This window comes from Ahaetulla prasina, chromosome 1, assembly GCF_028640845.1.
Source record: "Ahaetulla prasina isolate Xishuangbanna chromosome 1, ASM2864084v1, whole genome shotgun sequence".
NCBI lineage: Eukaryota > Metazoa > Chordata > Lepidosauria > Squamata > Colubridae > Ahaetulla > Ahaetulla prasina.
Window position 1 is genome coordinate 43,758,945 of NC_080539.1, and position 18,992 is coordinate 43,777,936.

The following is an 18,992-nucleotide window of genomic DNA, read 5'->3' on the forward strand; positions in this document are numbered from 1 at the left end:
TAAATAAATTAATATTTAGCTTTAAATCTATTTTAAGAATAAAAGTGTTTTCTGCACATCTATTTATAAGTGAGAAATTATATTGTGTTCTTGGATTTGATTTTAGAAATTGGACTATTATTGTTTCAGTTCTAAAATAAAATCCCTGTCATTTGGGAGAATAGGAAGAGAATAGAAAATTGTGCAAGTGGTAGATTTACTTCTTCCTATCATAATTAGGGTGATATGCATTTTTCTGCCCAGAGGAACAAGCTCATTATCTGCATGACACTCAGCATCAATGGTGACTATAGAACAATAAAGGAGGTGTTTAATGGAGAAGAATTTTCCTTGTCCTCAGAATATCAAAAGAATGACTTGGATAATTGTTCCCTCTTGGATTTACAAAGAGGAAATTGTTAAGCTTTGAAGAACTTTGTGTGATAGGATAAAGAAGAAATGAAGAAAAATCAAATGCTACAACAATATTTGAATGAATTAAATATTAAGATTAGAAGGAAAAAAGAAACAATATAAAGTTGGTTTATTTGTCAAGATTGAAATAGATATGTTGTTATCTCTAATAATCCTAAATTATATTTTTATTCCTTTTAATTTGTATTAGCTCTTAGCATTTTAATTTAAACTTTTTAAAAAAGAATACCAGTAGTACAACCCAGGCACAATGGACATAAACTGGTTTGGTTTTCACAGAACTGGTAAATGTGTATTACCAGATTGTAATTGAGATTGAAATACATCTTAAACCTTTCTCCCTCCCTCCCTCCCTCTCTCTCTCTCTCTCTCTCTCTCTCACACACACACACACACTCTCTCTCTCTCTCTCTCTCTTTTTGGTAAAGAAAACAATCATTTATGAAAATAGTTAAGGAAGAAGTCTGCTCCTTGACTTTCCAGTTCTTGTTCTGATGTCTGCATGTGTTTCTTTTTTGTACTGAAGAACACAATTATAATATAAGCCCATATCTGTTACCTTGTAATGCTATGGACTTGAAAGCTTTTTCATCTATCGAAGTCTAGGTTTAAATAGAGTGTTGGAAAATAATTGCTTTAGAAAGGGCATGTGCAACATTGGCCACAACACTTGAAAAGTTGTTTCCTTTTCAGACAGTCTCACTTTGACACATTTGAGAAATTGGATTATTATTTTCTTCTTTTATTTGTCTGAGGTTAATCAATATTTGATATCCCAATCTATTACTGGATTTTAGCAGTAGCCCTAACTAGGAAGGGAGTAGAAGCAAAACACATCAACAATCTTTTCTCCTTGTTTTTTCCTGCTTTCAGTTGGATTTGCAGCCCAGACAATTTTTATTTGATCATTCAGGGTGCTTTGTTCTGGGGTATTTATGTATTTATTTATTTTTACCTTTTCTGCTATAAAGCATGATCAAAAATACCTGGTTTTTATGCTGATGGGTTGGCATTCATAGCTCACTGGAATGCACAGGGAAAATGTCCAATAGTTAGTTAGAATTTGACAAGATTTGAAGAAAAGAGAAAATTTCCATGTACATTTTGTTGTCAATTTACTTCCATTCATTCAACGATAATTCAAAGTTACAGTGATGCTGAACAAAGGGACTGGTTCCTGAAATTATGGCTGTAGTAGCATACCACGGTCATGTGATAGGGCCGTGGTGGCTCAGGCTTAAGATAGCCTGTTATTAAAACACAGCAGTCTGCAATTACTGCAGGCTCGAATCCCACCAGGCCCAAGGTTGACTCAGCCTTCCATCCTTTATAAGGTAGATAAAATGAGGGCCCAGATTGTTGGGGGGGGCAATAAGTTGACTTTGCAAATATACAAATAGAATGAGACTATTGCCTTACACACTGTAAGCCGCCCTGAGTCTTCGGAGAAGGGCGGGATATCAATGTAAATAAATAAAAAAAAATGTGATAAAAACTTGGGCGGTTGGCTGTCCACCCACACTTACAGCCACAAGGACTGTTTAAACTTCACCCACCTACCTATCTCTCCCTCATCTATGCCTTTTTTGATCCCCTGCACTTTATTGTTCCTGCCACCCTAACTGACCTTTGATATCTTCTTGCTTCTGCAACTCTGAGGCAGCTCTTGGCCACATGAGGCTTTCTTCTCTAGTCATGCATAACAATTTCCTTGTGAGAGTTGGGGAAGATGATCTCACATAGCTAACAACTTCCTTATGAAGGCCAGGGTGGCACATTTCATCAGCAGCAGAAGCCAGACACCAGAAGCCAGCTGGGATGGTTGGGTGCAACTCTGCAGGGACCTAAGAGTACAAGATGGCAAGGGTGGGTGCAACTGACACTGGGCTGGTGTGACATCTGGAGTAACTGAGGTTTCCCAGGCAAGCTCCAGCTTTACACTGTGTTGATGGAGTGACTGGGAATTCGTGGGGCACTTCTGCTTTGTGTCAAGCTGCTGTGGCAGCTGGAGCTTTTTGGGGCACAGTGGCTTTGCACTGCTGGCCTGGCCTGCAGCAGCTGCGGGTTCAAGGGCCCATGGCATACCAAGAAGCCCCTAAATTGCAGTATGACAAGCAGGATGTCCCACAAAGTAGAGTGCAGGGTGACCAAAAGGCAGAAACGGAGTGGGGGGAAGGTAAAGGTGAGCAGGGAGAGTTACATACTGAAGCTTTTGGTTGGGCTCAGAGTAGCTTGGATTGGGCTGGCTCCTCAAGTAACAACCAGTGGAATTTGGTGACCTACCTCAACAGGAAATGTTAGGATTGCCATTGCTAAGCAATGTGGTCATGTAACATTCTGCTTTATGACTGGATAGAAATTCTGGTGACAGTTGTGGTCACAAGTGAGGACAATCTGAATAGGCAGAAGTATGCTCTTATTTTGTCTCAAGTGTATCTTGTCACTGTTGTATTTAACTTGCTCTAAAGTAAAACCAGCAGGAGAGAAGGGGTGGAGCGTCAGTGACAAATGCCGAATATGGCCTATTTTTAGGAATTTCAATAAAGAGCATAAACCTCTCTGCTTTCTGAAGTCAGAAAGTTTTTTATTTCCACCATCCATATGAAATAGTCCTGCATAGTTTATGTCCCGTAGGATCAAAAGCAACCTTCTCATTACATAGTGTGAACTGCCAGATGCCTAACAAGGCAATGGGCTTGTAGTTTTGTATCCAGCAGGTTGCAGAACGATGGATGTTTCCTGCTCCCAGGGGTAGCCAGGCCTATTTGATATAGGACTCATATTGCAAATTTGGTATTTTAAATTAAGCAGCATTGAAAGTGGACCTCCTTGCAACTGGGAAAAATTTCATACTTCTTTGAACAACGTCTTTTATAGTAGCAAAAATGGAGGTGAATTTGAAAAAATACATTAAGTATGGGGAGATCTTACTAACGGCAGTGACCGTAATATAATTTTATCTCTACCAATTTCACTTTCCTTCTGTGCAATGTTGCAGCAAAAGAGGCTTCAGGTGCAGAAAAGAAAAGAAAAAAAAATGGTTGCCAAGACTATAAATTCTCCTTGAAACCTCTTTTGGAAGGATTCTTACTTACATATATTATTTTGCAGTCATCTTTAATGCCATTTCTAAGAAAACTGAGTGCACCATTGATAAGCTTACTTTTTTTCCCTATCCAAATTACAGTTGCTTATGGAGAAACTTTAATGTTAATGATTTATCAAGGCCCAAATTGCAATTTAGTAATTCATGCAAACCATCAGTGTTGGCAGAATGATGTTATGACCTGCTATACCCTGGACTCATGGGACAGTGGTGAAATTCAATTTGTTACTACCAGTTCTGGCTTGGTGGACGTGGCTTGGTGGGCATATCAGGGGAAGGATACTGCAAAATCCCCATTCTCTTCCCACTCCTAGGGGAAGGATGTTGCAAAATCTCTATTCCCACTTCACTCTGGAGCCAGCTGGAGGTGATATTTGCTGGTTCTCTGAACTGCTCAAAATTTCTGCTGCTGGTTCTCCGAACTGCTCAAAATTTCCACTACTGGTTTTCCAGAACCTGTCAGAACCTGCTGGATTTCACCCCTGCCATGGGAATATCCACATGGTTTATTTTCTTTCACTGACGGCAAAAAAGAAACAGTGCTCATATACTCCATAGTAATATTGATCAGTGCTCATATAAATCTTCTTCAGCAGGATTCTTCAGCTATATTGTATTTCAAATTTCTATCTCTGTCTTTTTTCTTTTTCTTTTTCTTTTTTCAAAATTTGGAACTTAAATTTTCAATTTCATTAGAGATATAGTTAGAGTCGATACCCGAACCAACCAAGAAGCTAGCTGAAGTGTGATGCTTTTTATTTCAGTCATAAAGAAATAAGAGATGTGCAGGTTCCTAATCAAATAGCAAAGGTTTACACTGAGTATTCAAAGGGTAGAAGGTGAGAGTTAAGAATTAATTAAGATCAAACCACTACACTTGTTGAAACTCAAGTCCCTATATTGAAATCCATTATTCCCATTTAACAACTTCAGATCTGGATTTTTTTCTATGTGTGTGTATAATCACTTCGGATTAGAAGTGCTGCCTCAAAACACTGCCTTGGAGCAGCTTGATGTAATGTTTTGAAACATGATGCCAGGTGCAGTTCATCAGATCTCTATGGATCACCAGGTAGTTTATAGCCACCCTCATTTCACTTACCTTAGTTCTACAGATTACATGTTCCTGACCTATATGTGAATTAGAGTTCAATTCAACATCTACACTTTTCTGTTTTGTTTTGTTTTATTATTATTATTATTATTTATTTATTTATTTATTTATTTATTTATTTATTTATTTGTTTGTTTATTTATTTAATTTATATACCGCCCTTCTCCCGAAGGACTCAGGGCGGTTTACAGCCAAAGTAAAAAGCACAAATCGGAAAGTTAAAAAACATTTAAACATTTAAAAACTAATTAAATTAAAGGCTGAAAGAATTATAATAACAATTTATTACTATTTGCAAATTATGTGTACCTGTTTATTTAAAATGTGCTTAAAATATGTATTTTAAAGATAGACAAAGAAAAATCTTTTGAGCATTCTTTTTAAACCATTTTGTGTACCAATGCGGAAATGGGAAAAATTAGTCTGGAAAATAAGAAACCAAATCTGATAAATCTGCCTGGTCCAAGATAACAGAAGAGCAAAATAACAGAGTTGGAAGGGACCTTGGAGGTCTTCTAGCCCAACCCCCTGCTCTAGCAGGAGACCCTATACCATTCCAGACAAGTAGCTGTCCAGTCTCTTCTTAAAAACCTCCAGTGATGGAGCACCCACAATTTCTAAAAGCAAGCTATTCCACTGGTTAATTGTTCCGGTGTTAGGAAATGTCTCCTTAGTTCTAGGTTGCATCTCTCCTTGATTAGTTTCTATCCCACTCTTTCAAGTCTCTGCATCTTTTGCATAATATAGCGACCAAAACCGGATGCAGTATTCTAAGTGTGGTCTTACTAAGACTTTATAGAGCGGTACTAATACTTCACATGATCTTGATGCTATCCATCTGTTAATACAACCTAGGATTGTGTTGGGGTTTTTGGCTGCTGCCACACACTACTGGCTCATATTTAAATGCTTGTTTACTAGGACTCCAAGATTCTTCACAAAGACATCACTATTGAACCAGTTCCCACCTATTCTATATCTGTACATTTGCTTTTTTCTTGCCTAAATGTAGAACCTTACTTTTTTCACCATTGAATTTTATTTTGTTAGATTGGGCCCAGTGTTCAAGTCTGTTGAGATCTTCTATATCTTGAGTCTATCTCCTGAAGTGTTGGCTATTCCTGTCAGCGTGCTGTTGTCTGCAAATTTGATAAATACACCTTCTATTCCCTCTATATGCCTCTATATGTCTGTGTACATACTATACTGAGTAGAGGTTTATACAAAATGGCATCCATTGTCCCTTGCTTGATTTTATAAAGCTAATAATTCTCCACATCATATTTCAGTCATAAAATTGTAAAATCTGGAACTGATATTTAGAGTGGGCTTTATTAAGACCCCAATGTTTTCAAGACTGTCTTAGAATAATTGTGATATTCATGATAAACTCCTGGGATCCAAATATCTTTAGTATTAGATAACCTAAAAATAGTCCTAGCATTAGGCTACTAGAGTTCATTGCCTCAAGCAGCAGACATCAGCAGTTCTTTTTTTTTTTTAATCCCAATTTTCATGGGAAAAGATTTGGTTCATAAACTATCTAAATAATTCATTTATTACATGAGAAAGAAGATATTATAGGAGGGCCATTAACTGTCTCAAATCAGCGGCTATGATCATTCAGAGCCATAAAAAGCACATTTGAAGCACTTCATCCGTTTTCCAGGCAGAGATCCCATTATGAGAAAAAAAAGAGTAATAATGCAATGTAATAATTGTAAAGATATAAAAGGGTTTAGTACTTGAGTGATAGAATCAGTATTTTTCTTGTCACCAATGTTTATTTCTCTCTGTTTAATGCCTTTTAAATGTGTGAAATATTTCTTGTTTCAGTATCTTTTGTTGTGATTTATATCTGCATTACAATCACACTGTTTAAATGTCACTAAATGTAGCATAAATTTGAATTCACAAGAATGCACGGAAGGCATGTTTTCTTTGGTTATGGGCAAAAGAAAAGCATAGGTAGGTTAGGTGAATGTATTTAGTGTATACATGTTAGATAAGAGAACAGAAATATTGTGTGTATCACATGTAGAGCTAGAAACAAATTGCTTATTGAAATGCTTTTTTAAAATTCTGGGTTAGACAGTTTTTCTAAATTTCTCCAGAGGAGAAATTTTCAGATAATTTCTCATAGGAAGATATCCACTTATCAGTAGCAGTATCTTCATTGTTTCTGAGGTTGCTTAAAGCATCTTTACTCGTGATTTAGTGGAAATATGGGAGATATTCTGGGTTTTACTTAACTGAAGAGCTAACTATGGAGTGAAAACCAGAGAACTGGAATAACAACCAGTGGGAAAATGTAGGATTCTCTTTTCTCAAGAGAAGATGATGATGATTATGATAATGATTGATGATGATGAGTATACAACGTAGAGTATAAATGAAAGGGGATATGAATGTGACCCATACTTAGTGTGAGTAGTTTACCTATGGCCAGAGTTACAGCAATAACTTAGCAGTTCTGGAATTGAACTATTGCATTTTCTCAGAGTCAAGAAGGAGCTAGAGAGCTCACAATTATGTCCTCAACTCGGATGACATGCTTAACAGCAACTTTCAGAGAAAACGGCTTCCTTGAATTAGGACTTCCATAGAATAGAATAGAATAGAATAGAATAGAATAGAATAGAATAGAATAGAATAGAATAGAATTTTTATTGGCCAAGTGTGATTGGACACACAAGGAATTTGTCTTGGTGCATATGCTCTCAATGTGCATAAAAGAAAAGATACGTTCATCAAGGTACAACATTTACAACACAATTGATGGTCAATATATCAATATAAATCATAAGGATTGCCAGCAACAAAGTTACAGTCATACAGTCATAAGTGAAAGGAGATTGGTGATGGGAACGATGAGAAGATTAATAGTAGTGCAGATTTAGTAAATAGTTTGACAGTGTTGAAGGAATTATTTGTTTAGCAGAGTGATGGCCTTCGGGAAAAAAGGTACAATAGGTTCCTCATTAGAAGTGCTAAACTGGAAGTTAATTCAAAAGGAATGCTATTCCTCGCTCCCAAATATTACACTATTCTACTGAACTGATTGTTAATGTTAAATCTGCAGGAAAACATATTCAGGGACTTTTTCACAGTGAAAGCACAGATCTTGCTAAATTGCTGTCTGCAGAAGAAGAAGAAAAGGTCCACTACTAATTTCTATAGTCCTTGCCCTACCTTGTCCATTTTCTTCCTTCTAAGTAAATGAGCTGTGGTAGCAGAAAAGACAAGGCATATTTGCCTTCAATTACCTTTCCTTTTTATGTTTTGCCAAAGGGAGCTTAATATACTGATTTAAAATATGGATTTTTTGTGTTTTCTTAGAAACTGTTTTGCCTCATCATTTTGCCCTTTATAATGCATAATGCATCTGTCATTAAAAATTCCAAAGGACATAAATAAATGCATCTATCATTGGTGTTATCACATTGGTGGTAACTCACAGCAACTACAGAGATAGATTTTCTGTATGAAAATTGTCCCTAACCTTGTTTTTTGGGTCTTCAAGGGTGCACTCGTATTCCTGTAACTGGGTCCGTCCACTTTGCTGCTCTTCATTCTCATCTTCTCTTTCCTTCCACCTTCCCTAGAGAACTTGGTTGCATAATGTAGAGTAAAAGAACCCATTTCTTTCATATTACTTTCAATTAGGCCTCTCCGAGCCAGAAGACAAATAAGTAGGCAGGCACAAATTGTACTTCCACTTCTGTGATGGTTTTCTTTATGTTCCTTTTTTAAAAATCATTTTCTTAGCCATTTTTTTTCCTTTAGGCACTGCTTCCTTACCTACTTAGCAATATCATGCAACACATTTGGCTCTTTTCTTTTAACCTGCCTGCCAGGCACAAAGCAACTAGGGTGCTCATTACTGATCCTTCTGCTTGGACATATGAATAGCCCCTGGCTGCATATAAAAGGGGATGGTGTTTCTTAACTATATGAATAACATTAAAACAAGGCACAACAGTATCCCTAGGGTATCTTGTGGCATGCTGAAATTTCATCAAAATGAGAAAAAAGTACTTTGTGACTTGCACATTAACATTGTAAGAGTGGTGTTTGTACTTCACAATGCACGTTTTGTTATTTGGCATCCTTGGAACATGCATAGAGAATTGTGCATATCAAAGCTATATAAAATATCCCAATATAATTTCTACATCTTAAATAAATCCTAGAAATGTAATATCTTATGCTTTACTTAGTATCAATAAGGCACCAAAACCTGCATAGAGTATATTAATACATACCAAACTCTACAAACCATTCTAAATCAACATTGTTTTGGAAATCTGTGCCTTTACAACATACGCAGTATTAGAAACACATGTATAATAATAATAATAATAATAATAATAATAATAATAATAATAATAATAATAATAATAATAATAATAATAATAATAGTTTTAATTTGTATACCGCCCTTCTCCCGAAGGACTCAGGGCGGTGAACAGGCAGATAAAATACAAACAGAAACATACACCATAATTAAAACAACCCTTAAAAAACTGATTCAAATTCGCCAGAAAATTTAAAATAACATTACACCCCATAAAAATTACAGAAATTTAAAACCCACAATTAAAATTTAAAATTTAGAATTTAAAATCAGGCCAGTCCAGCCATAAGAAATAAATAGGTTTTAAGTTCGCGGCGAAAGGTCCGAAGGTCAGGTAGTTGTCGAAGCCCGAGGGGAAGCTCGTTCCACAGGGTAGGAGCCCCCACAGAGAAGGCCCTCCCCCTGGGGGCCGCCAGTCGACATTGTTTGGCTGACGGCACCCTGAGGAGTCCCTCTCTGTGGGAACGCACTGGACGCTGGGAGATAGAGGCCGGCAGTAGACGGTCCCGTAAGTAGCCCGGTCCTAAGCCATGGAGCGCTTTAAAGGTGGTAACCAATACCTTGAAGCGCACCCGGAAAACAACAGGTAGCCAGTGCAGTCTGCGCAGGATAGGTGTTACGTGGGAGCTCCGAACCGCTCCCTCAATAACCCACGCAGCCGCATTCTGGACTAGCTGAAGTCTCCGGGTGCTCTTCAAGGGGAGCCCCATGTAGAGAGCATTGCAGTAGTCCAGACGAGAGGTAACGAGAGCATGAGTGACCGTGCATAGGGCATCCCGGTCCAGGAAGGGATGCAACTGGCGGATCAAGCGAACCTGATAAAAAGCTCTCCTGGAGACGGTCGTCAAATGATCTTCAAAGGACAACCGACCATCCAGGAGCACGCCCAAATTGCGTACCTTCTCCATCGGGGCCAACGACTCACCCCCGATAGACAGCCGCATCTGCAGCTGACTGTACTGAGGTGCCGGTATCCGCAGCCACTCCGTCTTGGAGGGATTGAGCTTGAGTCTGTTGCTCCCCATCCAGACCCGTACGGCTTCCAAACACCGGGACAGCACTTCGACAGCTTCGCTGGGGTGTCCCGGGGTGGAAAAGTACAGCTGAGTATCATCAGCGTACAGTTGGTATCTCACCCCAAAGCCACTGATGATCTCACCCAGCGGCTTCATATAGATGTTGAACAGGAGGGGTGAGAGAATCGATCCCTGCGGCACCCCACACATGAGGCACCTCGGAGTCGATCTCTGCCCCCCTGTCAACACCGTCTGCATCCGGTCAGAGAGGTAGGAGGAGAACCACCGATAAACGGTGCCTCCTACTCCCAACCCCTCCAACCTGCGCATCGACCATGGTATCAAAAGCCGCTGAGAGGTCTAACAGAGATCATCCACCAGTGCGACCAAAGCTGTCTCCGTAATGTATCCGGGCCGAAAGCCGGACTGGAACGGGTCTAGATAGACAGCTTCATCCAGGTACTGAGGTAGCTGACATGCCACCACACTCTCTACAACCTTCGCCGTAAAGCGAAGATTGGAGACTGGCCGGTAATTCCCTAAAATAGTTGGGTCCAGGGAAGGCTTCTTGAGGAGAGGTCTCACCACTGCCTCTTTCAAGGCAGCGGGAAAGACCCCCTCCCACAAAGAAGCATTTGTAATCCCCTGGAGCCAGCCTCGTGTCACCTCCTGTGTAGCCAGTACTAACCAGGAGGGGCACGGATCCAATAAACATGTGGTGGCATTCAGCCTACCCAGCAACCTGTCCATGTCCTCGGGAGTCACAGGGTCAAAATCATCCCAAACCACGTCAACAAGACGGGTCTCGGAACTCTCGTCTAGATCTACCCAATTTTGATCCAATCCGTCCTGAAGCTGAACGATTTTATCGTATAGATAACCATTAAACTCCTCAGCACGCCCTTGTAGGGGGTCCTCCCACCCCTCCTGTTGAAGGAGAGAACGGGTCACCCAAAACAGGGCAGCCGGGCGGTTATCTGCCGACGCAATGAGGGACGAAACGTAGGAACGTTTTGCATCCCTCAGTGCCACTAGGTAGGTCCTGCTATAGGACCTAACTAGTGTCCGGTCAGCCTCAGAACGGCTGGATCTCCAGACACTCTCTAGGCATCTTCTCCGGCGTTTCATCTCCCTCAGCTCCTCGGAGAACCAAGGAGCTGGTTGAGACTGACGCCGGGTCAGAGGCCACAAAGGCATGACACGGTCCAAAGCTCCAGCTGCGGCCTGTTCCCAGGCCGCGACTAGCTCTTCAGTCGTGCCGTGGGCCAGGTTCTCGGGAAGCATCCCAAGCTCCATCAGGAACCTCTCAGGGTCCATCAGGCGCCTGGGACAGAACCAACACATTGGTTCCGTCTCCCTGCGGCGGTGGGTAGCGGTCTGAAAGTCCAGACGAAGGAGAAAATGATCTGACCATGACAAAGGATCGATAATTAAATCATTTAAAATCAGTATGAGGAACCAAATATGCACATACATAAACCATTGCATTAATGTCTGCCATGCAAAGCACTACATCAATAAAATCCACCTTCCATGTTAATTCCTTCTTAGTTAATTAAGATCAAATGGTTGTAACTTAAACAGGCAGACAGGTAGAACACTTCCACACATGACCAAGTACTTAAATGCAGTTTTGTCTTCAACACTTCACTCTCTGAATCTAAATCTTCCTTGCAGCAAAGACATACTTTGTATTGATTAGATTTGGGGTGGGGGTGGGAAGTTTGGAAAAAGGCTTATCAAATCACAACTCGCCAAACGGTAGGCCAGTTGCAGGTCAGAACTTTCAAAACAGGCAAGTTTCTCCCCCCCCCCAAAAAAAAAAATAAAGAGGGGGAAATGATCATTCTGAAATCGGAATGTTTTGAAGTCAAACCCTTTTACATTTTCTTGATTAGAAGAAAAAAATAGTAGTGATACATTTGATCAGTACACCCCATCTGGCCATCTACTTTAGACTTGTTTTTCATGTATTTTTACATAACAAGTATATTTTGGGCTACTGGGATTTTGTCACCAAAGGGAAGATATTCTCCTTTGTTCTTAGGAAGGAACATAATAGAGGAAGGAACATAATAGAGTTCCAGGCCCTCTTTGGTTCATTAAAGTAGCATTTCTGTAATTAAAAATAATTTTGGATCACATTCCAGAAAGAAAATACCAAAACAGAACGCTACTTCCTGGATCCTACCTCTGCTTGTACTGTTTTTTACATGCAAATTTTAATGAGATTTCCATATAACGGTACCTCTATTGTTACCCTAAACCAAAACTGAATGGCTTTAAACAATAACTGAATTATCAGTTGTAGAACTTCTTACAGTCTTTCAATTATAGTTCTTGACTGGATAACTAAATTTCTTTTAAAACACATTACAAAGAGAGATATTTGATGTTGAACAATCTTGATATTGAATTGTATTATAAATTATAATGTAATCTGAATATAGAAGCAGTGGCAATATTAACATAATTTTTGGTTGAGGGTTTTTTAAGTTCTCTTCAAAGTTTAATACAACACTTTACAATAAAATGTGATACCACTCACATATGCCTAAAATTTTAGCCTTGTGAGAGCCCAACACAAGTGAAAATCCTAGTCCTTGTGAATTTTGAATCCCTGATTTCAATTAGGGTGGGCCTTTTGCAAAGATGGGGTAGGCAGGATGGCAAAATAACATCTATTCAAAGGTAGCAGGTTCTTCTGTAGTAACTTGCTGCACAGTATGTTATTAAGACATTCAAAACAGTGATGGGTTTCAAAATTTTTGCTACCAGTTCTGTGGGCGTGGCTAGGTGGGGGGCATGTGACTGTGTGGGCATGGCCAAATTGATATCACTCACACCCATGCCCACTCAGTTACATGACCACCACCCCCCCCACACACACCTAGCCGTGCCTACAGGAAAAGGTAGGAAAATTTTTGGAATTTCCACCTATCTACCCCTGCTCTCCCTTTGCCAATCACCCCCGTTTCCCCTCCTTTAGCAGTCCTGGTTCTAGCCCTGCTTCCTCCCCCACCACTGCCTCTTTGTTCAGGCTCCTTACCTTCCACGGCAGCTGGTCCAGAGTCCGGAAGGCAAGTTGACCAGAGTTTTCGGCAGCCCCCAGCCAGCCACTGCTGCTGGAAAGCGGCTGGCAAAGAAGCCTCCCAGGCCACCGGCCACCCAAAAGTACCGGCGGTTGCAGAAAAAGATGCTGCCATTGCCGCCATGTTCTTTGTGCATGTGCATCCCATTAGACTTGCAAGTCCAATGGGATACGCATGTGCAGAACATGGTGGTGATGAACACAGTGGGAGGGGCAAGCGAGCGGTGATCAGGGGACCGGTTCAGGGACATGAACTGGTTTGGCAACCTTGGCCAAATTTCCACCAACAGTTGGCGTGAACTGGTGCAAACCGGCAGAACACCACCTCTGATTCAAAAACATCCTCTAAAATTCTCAACTTTCCTAAAAGAATATTTGGGTTGAAGTTTATTTCTGAAGCATACATTTATCTGATCTCATACATGCTGTGAAAGAGCCCTCCACTTGATAATGCTTTGAGCACTGAGAATTGAGGTAATGTTTTGGCTCACGGTGTCAATGAAAGAGAATATATCAGGGGTATAATTCAGCAGGTTCTGACAGGTTCTGGAGAACCGGTAGCAGAAATTTTGAGTAGTTCAGAGGACCGGCAAATACCACCTCTGGCTGACCCCAGAGTGTGGTGGGAATGGAGATTTTGCAATAGCCTTCCCCTGAAGTGGGATGGGAATGGAGATTTTGCAGTATCCTTCTCCTGCCATACCCACAGGACCAGTATTAAAAAAAAATGAATTCCACCACTGGAATATATCCTTAGGTAACCTGGAGATACTCCCTTTTTTTGGGCATTGCAGCTATAATACAGATAGTTTCAAAGAGTTAGCTGTTGTCCAGGCAGCTTCAGGAGTGTTATTCCTACCTTTCTAGTTCAGTGCTGGAGAATAGATAACATAAATCGAATCATAGGAGACTTCTATTGACACTCTTGTAGCATAGTCAATCAGATTAGCTACATAACAGAATTATGCCATTGTGATATGTTAATATGGCTACAGTTCTAGCACATGCTTATAAAGGACTGCCCACAGAATGATTACATCGACATACGGTTTTGCATTGTCAGAATCATATGGTGACAAATAAATGAAAACTGGGCCAAAGAAACAAAGTTTCCATGTTTTCTGCTCTCTTGCAATCATGTGCATTTTTTAATCTTCCTGTGATATTCAATATTGTTCTTTGTGTTGCCAGCTTTTTGAAGTAGTGAGTTCTGGCACATAAAAGCATGTAAATGCATCTAGTTACTATAATTTGCATGCACCTGCTTAATTTTTTAAAGGTGTTTTGCTTCTTTTTTCTGTTTATAAAATGTTATATAGGAGCAAGTGGAAGCAAGTAGGAAAGACATGGATAAATACTGAAATAAAAGAGCATCATCAAAATTGGATGGATTTCAAAAGCATTTGATTTTGGAGCAGAAAAAATTGAATAAAGTATATGTATTTTATAGTCACATGCCTCTGGGGAAGTTCTTAAATATTTAATAATTCGTGAAAAGAGATGATTGCTTACAGTGCCAGAGCAATTACATTTTTTGTTTGTTTGTTTTACTTTTTCTGATGAATATGAATAGCAGAGTAAGAGGGTGATTAAAACACATGAATTGCACAATTTATCACTTCAGTTGCTGAAACAGTTTAGAAGAATCCACAATCTCAAAAAATTTTGCCTTAGAATTTGTTTACGTAGAAAAAAATCGGTTCTGTTTTTTTTTTTCTGTCACCTTTCCTAAACAGGTTTTAAAATGCCTTTTCTTTTAAATTATTCCCCCCCCCACTCACAAAGGAAGAATGGGTGACCCCTACTCCAGCCTAATATTATATATGCTAGGTCAATGAAACTCCTCATAAACCCCTCAGACTCTCCCAGTTGTTCTCAAGTTAAACCCCGAAGCAAGGTAGTGGTTTTGAATTTAGCCAATCTCCCTGGGGATAATTCTAGCTGTGCTCTGTGGCTGCAGTCTGTATATGATAAGGAAGTCTATGCAATCCACCCAACAAATCTACAGTTCCTTTAAATAGTGTTATGTTTAACTAAGGGATATAGTCAAACACGTACATCCCCATCTTTGGCCTAATCTTAAAATTAAAACTGCTGGTAGGAAGCACTGAAGCTGCAAATGGTTCTTTGAGGAAATTTCTCAATATAGATCTGAAATCTAGTATAAAAGTGATACAAAATTGTATAATAAAAAAAAAATCAGGAGAAAAAGAAATACTAAATTCTCAAATAAGTGATTTTCTATTTGTTTTTGAACCTGGGGGCTTTTCAAAAGGCGCAGCAGTTAAATTTATTTATTCAGTTGTCCTACTGTTAACTATTATTATCACCACTGGTCTCCTTTTTTCTTCTCACTTTTCAGTTTGCTCCTTTCTACCCTTAATTTTATCAGAATGATTATTCAGAAAAAGAGCATTTTGCTTGTCTTTGATGAAAACAAAAATCAATAATTGCTTTAGTCTGTATTTTTTAAATGAACACAGCAAGCTACTCTATTAAGTACCAAATTCCGAGTTATGCATTCTTTTCTTTTTTTCATAATAATCAAAATAGATAAGAATATTTGGAGTGGATTGTTGCCTGAGAGATGTGTCAATGCTTTGAATAGATAAAACTACCTAATTGCTAATACTACTACTACAGTTTTATGGGAAGTGGGTCTAATTAGAGCTGAAACCAGTTTGTCCTTCCTGATATTTCAGATTAGGGACTGTTCTTTCCTTAGTTCAGGTGATTGGTAAATTTCCATTTGCTACATTGAATAATGTCTATATTCTAGCTGTGATATAGAGCAGTGTCTCCCTTAGCCATATTATCCACACAGGACAATACTACAATGAAATACTGATTGAGAATTCTAATGCTGATCATTCTGTTGGTCCCTGGATTTTATTTGGGATATTTGTTACTTAACAATAAAATTACGGTTCTAGGATTATTCCCATAGGGAGGGAGGAAAAAGTCCATTTGAGCAGATTTCTTTAACAGTGCTCATGTAATTTCTTCCCTTGCCCTTCAGGGATTTCTTCTAGAAAGAAATTGACAATAGTAGGAGGGAAGAAAATTGTATAGAACTTTTGAGGAAAATCAATGTTACCTCTGCTATCCTTCTAAAGATTAAAACTGAGGAGAAAGTATCCTTTCAAAGGGTAAACTAGATAAAGCACTGCAACTCAATATGTACAGTATTTTTTAAAAATAACTAATATCTTCCATTATTTCTGGCTTTTCTTCACAGCACCAAGGAAAAATTGGTGTTAAATTTAATGTTGGAACAGACGATATCGCAATTGAAGAAGTCAACGCAATCATTAATGATGGGAAATACCATGTAGTACGTTTTACAAGAAGTGGTGGTAATGCCACATTACAGGTGGACAACTGGCCGGTTATAGAACGCTACCCAGCAGGTGAGAATGTAAATACAATCTGATGGATTTGTGGAATTACAGGGATTTAAAGAAGTTTTTTTTCTTGCATAGGTATGTAGGATCTTTGCTTCTTCAAGATGCCTAATTGTTCTTTGCTGCCATTAAAAATGTTTTTATCAATTGTTAAAATAGCAATTTTTTGAGTTTTTAATTTCATAACATTGGACAGATGAATAAAACCAAGGAGTAACAATGTCAAAATACTTTGAAACCAAGTTTTAAATAACAATAATAAGGTATTAATGTATTGTTTGTACTTGGATAATGCAAAGGCTTTGACAAAAATAGCTTAATATATTGAAAAACCATTTTAAAAATATGGAATTAAAATAAGTACTGAAAAACAGTACTTATTTTATAAACTACTATTAAATAGAAATTGTGAAGTAGAAAAATATATTACAGAATTAATTTAAAGAAAAAATGGATTAATTTTACAAACATTTGCTAGTTATGGTTCACAAGCTGCTTATTTTAAGCTGTCTCATCAAAACCTGCCCAACATATGGTTTGTTCCCCCCAAAATAATTTTTTGTTTCTCATTAGATGAGCTGTGGTATGGCCTCAGCAGATCATCAATTATATTAAGTATTTTTAATTGGCCAAGCCAACAGACAGCCTTGTGACTTGCACAAAACCATAAAGTTGTGTGCTGAATCTTATAAAAATGATGTGACTATCTTGCAATATTATAAATTTTAGGAGAAATAGATACAAAAATGTGCATATTTTATGTAGTGTCTAAAATAACAATACAAAATGAAAACAAGGCTAACTTGAATGAGATAAAATAGAATGGATTCATGCAGGCATTTCTAGAAATCTTTTTATAATCAAGATGCTCTGATGTCACTGAGAGATTTTCACAAGATGAAACTAAAGTTTCAACATTTTATAGCACAGGAGTCATGCTTTGTGGTCTTACAGCCAACTTTGGGCTGGACATTGCCATTCTTGACTTCCAGTCATATATGATCAGACAAAGGAACGATTGCTACTTCATTTGAAGTCTTCTATTCTCTGAGACCAATCAGCAAGTTCATGATTTTTTCTGTCAATTTCCAAGTAATAAGCTGTGACCCTCTGAACTAGTGAGTGGCAAGAATGGAGTCTTGTATAGACTTTTGAGGTTTTCCAGTATTTAAATTAACAACAGTGGAACTTCTGCTGATCTTTAAAATCAGCATCTGAGCTCCAATTTTTGGTTCTCTGCTAAAGGATGTGAGCTTAAGAAGGGAAGCATTTCTTTTGTCACTCCTTTTTGTGAAAAATGCATATTTCTTAATCATAAGTTGTTGGCTGGCCTTCATGACAGTTAAAAGAATATATTCTTGACTATAGTTGTTTAATTTTAGTGTCTGGATTTACTTAAAATTTTATCTCCTACTATTAGTTTATTTATTATCTTATTTGTTAATTTCATTTATTATATACTGCATGCAATTTGGGGAGGGAGGTTGAGCTTTTTAAAATTAAACTTTCACTTTACTTTGATTTTTAATGCTCAAAAGCAAGTTTAAAGTCTGTGGAACAATAAATAACTCTATGCTGCAGAATCCTTAGGCGTTTGGATTTAATACTAACACTAAGTCATTTCCTGTATTCTGCTCCTCCTCCCCGAGAAAAAGAAAACTGGAAATGTTTCATAAAACGTTAAATGAGTGTTCACAGTCTTTCTGTAGTTCCTTGTACACTACAGCAGGGCCTAATTAAAGCAATAGTTTAAGTCATAACTCAGAATTCCCTTGTGCATCTTCTTGCTCAGCTCAGGCCAGTTGTTCTTAATCTTTAATTTTCTTTAAGCTTTTATCAATATCATGATGGTGCCTTTGTAATGTAACAGCAAAAATTGGTGTTTTGTTTTGTTTTTGCACTTTGTCTTGATTTAACTCTGCCATTATAACACCTGTTTTACTTTTGTGCTTCTTGTCTAATCTATAAGCCATGTTCTGCATCTGGATCCTTTTCAGTCAGGTTTCTGGCCCAGCTATGGGACCAAAACTCCATTGGTCACATCCATCCTTGCTCTTCTTAATCTGTTAGTGGCTTTTGATACTACCAACCATGGCGTCCTTTTAGGTTGACTTAAGGAGTTGGGGGAGGGCAGTACAGTTTCCAAGACCAGTCCCAATCTGGGCTAATAGGAATCAAGAGGTCCTGCTTACAGCCCCTCCTTTGTGGGGTGTCACAGGGCTCAGTGCATTCCTTTTTAACTTCAACATGAAACTGCTGGGCAAGGTCATTCATCACCATAGGACAAAGTATCACCAATAAGCTGATGATACCCAGCTATATATTGGATAGGCCCCTATGGATAGGCCCCTATCTAAGAGTTTATCAATTTTGGTCCTGGATAGGGTTGTACTATCTCAGACCAGCAAACTTGGGGATCGTCTTGGACTCAGAACTCCTGCTTGAAGAGCAGGTGGCAACTGTGGCCAGAAGGGCCTTTGCCCAAGTTTG

At 38.7% G+C, this 18,992-nt stretch overlaps 1 protein-coding gene across 7 annotated transcripts in view; it reads left to right on the forward strand.

The window, feature by feature from the left end:
• NRXN1 (neurexin 1) overlaps window positions 1-18,992 on the forward strand; it is a 1,023,581-nt gene that overhangs the window by 854,993 nt on the left and 149,596 nt on the right. For all 7 annotated transcript variants that reach the window (XM_058164969.1, XM_058164968.1, XM_058164970.1 and 4 more), the window contains one exon: window positions 16,337-16,508. In XM_058164969.1, the coding sequence (XP_058020952.1) occupies window positions 16,337-16,508 (172 nt within the window). The remainder of the gene's footprint in view (window positions 1-16,336; window positions 16,509-18,992) is intronic.